Source organism: Gavialis gangeticus, unplaced genomic scaffold (genome assembly GCF_001723915.1).
Source record: "Gavialis gangeticus isolate Ggan-Ray unplaced genomic scaffold, GavGan_comp1, whole genome shotgun sequence".
Classification (NCBI taxonomy): Eukaryota; Metazoa; Chordata; order Crocodylia; family Gavialidae; genus Gavialis; species Gavialis gangeticus.
In genome coordinates this window covers 16776182-16785908 of record NW_017729002.1, presented here as the reverse complement: position 1 = coordinate 16785908, position 9727 = coordinate 16776182, and the positions used below count along the sequence as shown (strand labels likewise).

General features: G+C 43.8%; 2 protein-coding genes across 4 annotated transcripts in view; both read left to right on the top strand.

The window, feature by feature from the left end:
- LOC109290686 (zinc finger protein 501-like) overlaps positions 1-5237 on the top strand; it is a 26237-nt gene extending 21000 nt beyond the window's left edge. Inside the window, exon 3 of the mRNA XM_019507395.1 lies at positions 3063-5237. Within this exon, the coding sequence (XP_019362940.1) occupies positions 3063-4177 (1115 nt within the window). The 3' untranslated portion in view covers positions 4178-5237. The remainder of the gene's footprint in view (positions 1-3062) is intronic.
- LOC109290782 (zinc finger protein 501-like) overlaps positions 1-9727 on the top strand; it is a 73011-nt gene that overhangs the window by 19687 nt on the left and 43597 nt on the right. The window contains exon 1 of one of the 3 annotated variants that reach the window (XM_019507545.1): positions 4164-4253. The exons of 1 other annotated variant lie outside the window; for it this stretch is intronic. The gene's annotated coding sequence lies outside the window, so the exon portion shown is untranslated. Of the gene's footprint in view, positions 1-4163; positions 4254-9727 lie in introns of those variants that run through there. One more of the 3 variants, XM_019507542.1, reaches the window with a different exon arrangement.

Here is a 9727-nt window from a genome sequence, read left to right as displayed (position 1 = left end):
TAGTCAACTGCCCTACTTTCTCATCTGGCTGGTGGAGCCAAAAGGTCTAAACTGTATTTCTTAACTTGTTATCATCTAATCTGTATTTTATGGTAGATACCTGCCAGGACTGCTCAACCATCTTGACTGAATTCAAGCAGAAAACTTTGCCCTTCTTCATTCTTTGCCTGTTATTTCAGATAGGACACGGGAAAATTGTCCCCTTGTCCCTTGTTTTGCAGAATATTCAGCATTCAGCTCATGATTTTAGTCCTGCTGGTGACAAACTCCGCATTAGCCAAGATTGTGAGAGCTCAGTAGCATGGATGGTCATCTTATTAATTTTTTTGAACCGCACTTGCCCAGTAGGGTAATTATTGATTATGCCTTCTAGGCAATGCCATTAGACAAGATGCAGAGTACAGTAATAATTTCAAGAAACCCAAGTGACTTATTTATTTGAGTAGAGTTGGAATGTTATTGTAGCCATGATGGCCCAGGAAATGTACAAGAGGTTTTTTGTGATATATTTTATTGGACCATCTTTTAGATGGAAAAGGTGTTGGATCACCAAAAGAAACAGACACAGACTGAGTTGAACAATGGAAAAAAAATGGTTTGCTTTTGGTCACCGCCATGAAAAGGATCAAACTTCGCCTTTTTGAGGGGAAGGGGAAAGCTGTTCTTTGGGACTTTCCCAAGATGTGACCTTATTCAGTCTCCTTCTCCTGGGAGGACCCTGCGCAGTCACATTAGCATGGCTTCATAAAGGGCAAGACTCTGACTTTGAGACCCTAGCTCTTCTGAGTCTCTGGCTTCCCCAGTGATCCCTCGCATCTCCAGTTCTGGGAGCTGCTTCTTTATGGTCAGCTCCTGACAAGGAGTGTTTTTTTTCTTTTAAAGAGGGGTATCAGAGTGCCTATTGTCTGCAACAGCAGAGCAAACTCTGCTCCATTGATTTCTTCTGTCCTCTTGTGGACTTTACTCTCTCCTCCCTGGAACTGTTCCTTTTCTTGGTGTCCATCCTGGGAACTTCTCTCTCTAGCTCTCTCAGAGCCTCCCTTTTCTCAAGATCTGTCAGCTACACTTCAACAAAACACTTATACAGAAATATAGTCTTAACCTGGGGACAACCTCACCCAGTGCAATGGATCATTATGTCATGGGGAACCTATCAGAGAGCACTCTCCATGGCTTGCTGTCAGGCCTAGACTGCCATCTGGCCCTGAGGTGAATATAGATGACCTGCATTGGGAACTAACATATGCTCACACTGAACCCCCACCAAAAGTATTCCCAGCAAGAACTGCAGACTAGAATTTAGCTCACTGAAATTCCTTCATTACAATCACCTGAGGCATGGAGGATGCCCAGGAAGGGGGAGCAAAGAATGGTGATCAAATTAGCTCCAAAGACAAAGGAAATGAAATGAAGTTGAATGGGTAAATTATATAGAATAAGGGTAGAACTAGCCCAGGGCACAAGGGCTACCACAGTTATCATCATGATGGTGGTAGCAGTGAGGTGTCCAGTGGTGGTGAGGAGTTTGGTGGCAGCAAGAGGTCCAGTGGCTGTGGTAGGCCTGAGGGAGTGAGTCCAGGGGTAGCAGCAGTGGGGCGGGCTCACTGCTAATAGACATGTCCAGTGGGGCCACAGGCCCTGGGTTCTGTGGCAGGCCATGTCCCCCAATATCCAATGTCCACAGGTGGCCCAGTGGGCTAGACAGAGAAGCTCCACAGATTGGATCCAGCATGGGCCATATGTTTGACCCCCCACCCCCTGATGTAAAAAAAGAATACTATTCAAAAGCTAGAAGGATGATTGATTATTACCTGTGCAATGCAGAAAGGTTAGCAGCAATAGTAAGTAGATTATCATGAGTCATAAAGCCATTAAATCTGTGTTCAGGCAATTGTTTTTAGCGTTCAGCAGAGGTGTAACTGTTCAGTATTCTACCCTGCACTGTTCTGTGCCACCTATACTGCCACACTGTGCACTTTCTAAGCTGCAGCTCTGGCTCTAACAGCAGCGGCAGGATTGCCAACCCAAGAACTTTTTTATTTTAATTTTTTTTTCTGACAATCTGAAAACTTTTTACTGATGACCAACCTTTTTCACTGGTACATGTTTTTACTGAAATATATTTTACAAAATATAAATGTAACCCTTCTGCCAGGCCCTGGGCAAGGTCCAGGTTCAAATTTAGGGTTTAACACTAACCATAGTAAAAAAAAAAAAAAAAAAAAAAAAAAAAAAAAAATGGGGTTGAAAAAAAAAATTTTTAAAAGAATAATTAAAAAAAAAAAAAAAAATGGGGTTGAAAAAAAAAATTTTTAAAAGAATAATTAAAAAAAAAAAAAAAAATGGGGTTGAAAAAAAAAATTTTTAAAAGAATAATTAAAAAAAAAAAAAAAAAAAAAAAAAAAAAAAAAAATTGGGTTGTCAATAAAAACTTTTCAGAGTATAAGTTTAAAAAAAAAAAAAAAGGATTGGGTTGGCAATCCTGCTTTACTGCAGGCAGTGTTTTTTATACCATGCTGTCCCCACCCCAAGGGTCCTCTACTCACCATCACACTGATGCCCGCAACTGCAGCCTGCGCCTTGCTGCTCCCCCCAGCCCATTTCCAACCTTACTCCTGCCAGCCCTACCCTCCCGTGCCAGCACAGACCCCCCCCAGCAGTGTTACAGACAAGTTATGGGATACCACAGCAGCAGTAGCACATGGCTGGGGAAGAGGGGCTATAGAGCTCTGAGAAAATGCCCCTTGCAGGATGCTGCACTCCTGCTCAGACACCAAGTGGTGTTGCTCTGCCCTGTCTGTTTTTAACCACTTGCCTCTGATAAGGGATCTTTAGTCAAGCTCCCAATTCCTTAGTCTTTTACAGATGGCTCAATAGTTTTGGGTGGCCCTTAGTGCAACAGCACTCAGGGGCATATGTAACAGTGGAGGTGAACCTGTAACAATAGTAGGTACAATACATTCATACAGAAAATATGATTTTCAGGTTTTCTCTTCCAGTCCCATTTCCTAAAGTTTCCTTTCTTTCCAGTGACTCATCTCTGCTTTCTCATTTTATTGCAGCAGGTGATGAGATTCTGTATGAGCATGAGAATGCGATCCTGCACCAGGACAGTCCTGAGTCAGTGGAACCAAGTGACACATTATCAAGCATATCCCAAGGGAATATATCTCAGATTCCTGAGCAGGGCAAAGCTGATGGTCATCATTGCAGGTCAGAAAGACTTCCAAGAGCTCTTCCAGGGAAGAGTCAAGGTAAAGAAAGTGCATGCAAGGGAGATTTTAGGCAGCTGCCAGATATTGTCCAGCACAGAAACTCCACAGTGGAAAGACCAACAATATGCAGTGACTGTGGGAAGAGCTTCAGGGTGAGCTCCAACCTCATACAGCACCAGCGAATCCACACAGGGGAGAAGCCCTTCGGCTGTGATGAGTGCGGGGGGAGCTTCCGGCAGCGCTCGCACCTCATCCAGCATCAGACCAAGCACACAGGGGAAAGGCCTTATGCATGTGCCGACTGTGGGAAAAGCTTCACTGTGAGCTCGAACCTCATTCGGCACCAGATCATCCACACTGGGGAGAAGCCCTATAAATGCAGTGACTGTGGGAAGAGCTTCATAGGGAACTCACAGCTCATTCAGCACCAGAGGATCCATACCGGAGAGAAGCCCTATGAATGCTGCGACTGTGGGAAGAGCTTCAGTGTGAGCTCTGCTTTGACACGACACCAGAGGATCCACACAGGGGAGAAGCCTTATGAATGTTTAGACTGTGGGAAGAGCTTTAGTCAGAGCTCTGACCTCATGAAGCATCAGAGAGTCCACACAGGTGAGAAGCCCTATGAGTGCGCCCAGTGTGGGAAGAGATTCTGTGTGAGCTCTCATCTCATCCAGCACCAGAGGATCCACACAGGGGAGAAGCCATATGAGTGCTCAGACTGTGGGAAGAGTTTCAGTCAGAGCTCGGACCTCATGAAGCACCAAAGAGTCCACACAGGCGAGAAACCCTATGAGTGCACCCAGTGTGGGAGGAGCTTCAGCTGGAGCTCAGCCCTGATTAAGCATCGAAGAATCCACACAGGAGAGCGCCCCTATGCCTGTGGTGCCTGTGGGAAGAGCTTCAGTCAGAGCTCACACCTTGTTCAGCATCAGAGGATCCATATTGGAGGGAAACACTAAGAATGGGCCGAGTACAGGGAAAAGTTTTCCTTGCAGAGGATCCTTGTAGCTAGACGCTGGCCATGTTTCTCCCCAGGTAGCTGTAGGGACTACCTTGATTGTAAAGAATAAAGAGTTCTAGGAAAAACAGAACACATTGAATAGCATGAATAAAAATGGTAGTGTAGAAAAAGGAGCCATATAAATGCTAGGTATATGAGGAGCCTGTGGCTGGAGCCAGCAGCAGTACCAGGAGGTGCTTGAGGCCTGGGTCATTTGGGGAGGGGAAGGAGAGAGAATTTTGTGTAAGCAGTGTGGTGAATCCTTTGGAGTAGATTCAGATAATTTGCAAAGAAACTTTTACAGTCTAACGGGGTTTTTATTGGGATTGCATGGGGTAGAATGAGAAGATCTGTTAATGATCAGAGGTGGGGGTGGAAAGCCTAGTGTCAGCTTCCTTAGTCTTGTCTCTGTGATCTCAGGTGACTTGCTTCACCTGACAGTGCCTCAGGGTGACTGTAGACGTGCAAGATGCCTGCTCCAACACACGGTAATTGCAGCGTATCAAAGTGGACTCTATTAATCGAGTTTGCTGGAGTGTACTGATTAATATGCACCAGCAGCCTCAGTATCTCATGTTTTCAGTGTCCCCATGCTTCAAAATTGCAGGAGGGGCTCTTTAGCTAAAGGTTGTCGAATGAGCTGTAGTTAAAGTGCCCCTTGATGTTCAGGACGCTGAATACACGAGACACTACAGGCACTTTAAATAGAGCAGCTGCTGAGAGCCACTCTGAAGCGCCTGCCACCGCCACCCCCAGAACATGTGTAGACACCCTCAGTTTTCCTGTTTGTAAAGCAAAAATGGTCATAAATATCCACTTTATAAAAAAATTAGACTTATTTCATTTCACTGTAACTGAAGCCTAGAAACATCAATGAAAATTGGGGCCATGTTAAGTTAGGTGTTGCATGAAGAGGCCTCTGCCCAGGATTCATAGAGTTTATTTTCCTTTTTCTGTAGACCCATGGACCCTCTCTGGATATTTAGATATCAAGGAGCATTGGCATTTAATTCTAGTTTTAAAATCATTGTCTTTATTGTTTTTTAAATCCTCAATATTTTTTTTAAACTGGGCCTCATTTGGTTTCCTGGAAATATTCTCAGCACCTGAGCTATCAGAGACAGATCCCCAGAATGGGGAATTTCTCCCATATTTATTCATAGTTTCATATCCAAGAATCAGGAGTATGTGTGCTCTCAAAATGTTACTCCGGCCCTGGCTACTGTAAGAAATTTTGCATTGGTGTGAAGAATGTAGTTACACTAGTGTCTCCTGCCAATGTCTGTGTGTTCCACAGCATAAAATGAGGCTTTGATAGGACCAGCTCAATCCATAACATGAATGCATCAGATAAGGAGTTGGGGTGGCTCCTCCTTGTGACCCTGAACATAGAGTATATATCTATACTGCTTCCACAGCATTCACACAAGTGCTGCCAAGAAGCATAACTTTGTGTACATGGTTTGATCAGAAAGTTCTAAGACTTGATGTTCAGGGTACTGTTCATCAGGAATTTGTACTGAGTGGTCAAACAATCAGTCAGGCCTTTTATAAAGATGTTTTGATTCAATTGAGGGATAAAGTTAGAAGAAACTACTGCGAGCTGTGTGAAAATGGTTGATGGTTTCTGCACCATGATAACGCTCCTTCACACACTGCTGTCTCCATTCAAGAATTTTTGGCTGAAAAAAACATTCCTGTGATACCACACCCTCCGTATTCACCTGCCTTGCCCCATGTGATTTTTTTTCTGTTCCTGAAAATCAAAATGAAGCTGAAAGGAAGGAGATTTGATGACATACCAACCATCCATAAGAATGTGAAAGCGGAACTCAAAAAACTCACAATTGAAGACTTCCAGCATTGCTTCCGAAAGTGGCAGGAACGTTGGGACAAGTGCGTATCATTTGGGGGAGATTACTTTGAAGCGGATAGCTCATAAAAATGTTGTTTGTACACTATTCTTTAAAATAAAGGCTAAGTCTTAGAACTTTTTGATCACCCCTCATGTGCACAGGAGGATCAACTTCTGTTCTGCCTAAGGATTAGTGCCAGTCAGGCAGGATTCATGGGGTAATTAGGGAGAGAGATTGTGAAGGTAGAGGCTTTCCTGATATGAAACAGAAACTAGTGCTGCTTCCTGTTACCACAAACTCACAACTGTTTGGCCCTAGAAATACGAGACACACCTGCATAGCAGGATGTGTGAATTTTGGGATCAGGTATCAGATCCCAATTGTGCCCTTTCAAATTGCTAGCACAGTCCTGAGCTCCTCCTTCACCAGCAAATTGAAAGCCCCACACAGTTTTCAAGTGCTGGGTGGCGTAGGGGGTGGTCAGTGGGGGGAGCCCTGCATATCCTTTGACTCCCCTCACCTTATAGAGGTGTGCTTGTAGAGCCCTGCACCAGATTTGAATGTGCCTACAGGGGCAGTTCCAAGCCTGAAACCTGGTGGCAGCCCCCTCCATGCTGACAGTCAGCTGATTGTTGACATGTAAATGGGGGCACACCACATATTCAGTTTAAGGTGCTTTACAAGCCAGCCACAAGGATATTCTGCTTTATATGTGAAACATCTTTGTGGCTGGTTTGTCATTTTATAGTGCCATAAATTAGCTGAGCATGTGGCATGTTACAATTTATGGCACAATTCACACATCAGTTGTGCCATAAATGTAAATGTCTGCCAGGGACCTCAATGTCTGTCTATCTACCTGCAACAACACAATGCAAAGTCTTGCTTATACTGGTGGAGAGACTGAGGAAGGAGGAGGAATACACCTTTATATATAATCATATATAAGTAACGTAGGCACATTCAAAGTTGGTGCAGAGCTCTATAGGTGCTGATGAGAAGAAACAATGGGCATGCAGGGCTGTCCACATCAAGTCCCCATTGCTGGCACTTCCAAACCATGTGCTTTCAACTTGCTGGAGAGGTGGAACCCAGCATGGCAATCCTGGGCTCCACATATGTTGGCAAGTTGAAAGGCCATGTTTGGGATCTGATGCCTGATCTCAAAACTGCGCATCCTGTTATGCATGTTCCTCTTGTCTCTCTAGGACTGAACAGTTCTGAGTTCGTGCTAACAGGAGCAGCACCCGATCCTGTGTTAAACATTTGGAGAGCCCCTAACTTTACAATTTCTGTCTCTTAAGTACTACATGAATTTGTCCCAGAGATGCACGCAAGCAGCACTCTCCCTAAAGCCAATATTATGAGAACCTCTTCCACTTGAAATTTCTCAAAAATGTATCCAAGGCAATGATACAGCATGTGCACGCGTATGTGCATGCGCACGCACACACTTGCTCTAGGTTACAGTCTACAACAGTACAGGAGTCTGGATACATGTCTTTATGGAGTGACCCCCACAAGTGCTGCGCTTTTCTAGGCTGAGCTGATAGAAGTTTATAGAGAGAAATGGGGAAAAGATTAAGTTGCTGTTAACTGAAAGCTCTTTCTAAAACAGGCAGCTTGTGGGCTACATGCAGCCCATGGGTAATTAAATCAGTGACACTCAGCCAGGGTGCTGCAGTACCCTGGAGTGCCTGTAGATCCTTTCAGGGGTGCCATGCAGTGTTAGCACTGCTACGTGTGCAAGTTTGATTCACAAGATACACCCAAAGAATTCCTGGTGTTAAATACATTCTGACTGGTTGTGATCTTTCTGAGTTATTTGCAACAAAAGAATTGTTCTAGTATTTTTCTGTAGTCAAGAAATGAGTGAAAACTAAGAGCTGTCAGTTTCTGAGGGGTGCCTTGAGTTTAAAGTGGGGTGCCTCTTTTAGACTCAAGGTTCAGAACCACTGGGTTAAATGATAGCCTGCAGAGCCTGGAAATTCTGCAGTGAGCAAGTAGTAGCAGTGTTAAACCCTGCAGCTGTCAGAGCCTTTGTGTTGGCAGTGGAGTGGGGCGGGGTTTTTAGCACCGCCACTGCTCACCCTGTCAAAGAATGGCTGGGCTGAGGGTTGGGGGTGCCTTTTGGGGGCAGAGCAAGTGATGGAGGTGCAGCCAGTATGTTGGAGTTAATGCTGCTCCATCTTGCCCAGCTGCTAGAGTTGAGTTGTGTAACCCACAAGAAGCTTCTAATCCAGCCTGCCAACCCAAATGAGTTGGACAGCCCTACTCTAAAACATCTTACATTTTTTGAGTGGAAAACTTATTCTTTGATTTGTAAATGTTAACACTGCAAGACATGGACATTGTATTTTCCTCATTTAGTGTCAAGTTTTAATTGTGTCAATGACTATAGTAATTCTTGCCTTTTCCCAATCTTCAAAGTCTGCTTTTACTCACCTAGGACAAAAACCTCATTTTCTTATATTTATATAAGAGAAATTTATAGTAACTTTATAATTTATAGTAAATTTTATAATAGAGAAATTTAAAGTAACTTTACTTTCTTTGCACTTTCAAGCAAGGCATGAATTTCAGCTGCTCCCCTAACCCTGAAAGTTGTTGACAACAGTGTTATCAGCATGATCCTTTGAAATAAATGCGTTAAAAAACAGGAGCCAGGCTAAAGAGCCCTTTTTCCCCCAGTTTGAGGAGTTGAGCATAAATTTACCACTCATTTGTCATAAGAAACTTTCAAATAAATCTTTGAAAAATACAAATGATGATATGGACAAAGAACTGCAACTATGGAAGATGGACTGAACAGCACAAATTATTCAATGACTACCTACTGTTTCTCTTTGTACACACTTATTGACAAGCTTGATAATATTTACAGTTAATAATAAGCAACTGATGTTGCTTATAAAATTAATAAGGATCTACAGGCACCCCAGGGTACTGCAGCACCCTGGCTGAGTGTCACTGATTTAATTACCCATGGGCTGCATGTAGCCCACAAGCTGCCTGTTTTAGAAAGAGCTTTCAGTTAACAGCAACTTAATCTTTTCCCCATTTCTCTCTATAAACTTCTATCAGCTCAGCCTAGAAAAGCGCAGCACTTGTGGGGGTCACTCCATAAAGACATGTATCCAGACTCCTGTACTGTTGTAGACTGTAACCTAGGGCAAGCATGTGTGTACATGTTGTATCATTGCCTTGGATACATTTTTTTTTTTATAAGCAACTGATGTTGCTTCTGGATCACAGTGTATGTGTGACAGATCACTAGGACCTTCAACACACACAGGTTGGACTACAGGGGAGTCGTGGCTCCCTAGACTTTCTATGCCCCTTTTAGGGCATTGAGACATAATCCACAATTGCAGTTATGTGCATGTCTGGGAATCAAACTCACAAGTCCCACATGGTGGGCAAGGGCTCTACCACTGAACCACAGCAGCAGGCTTGTCACTAGTATCCAAGTGAAGATTTTGTGTTCGTTCCCATGACTCTCAACTTGAGTGCCGTGTGATCTTTCTAAGGGTGCTGTGGGGTGCCATGCAACATTAGCACTCTTAAGTGTGCATACACCTCCACCTTCCCAAGATAAACCCAGAGATTTCAAACAAGAATCACCATCTCTGTGAACTCCTCCAACACCAAGT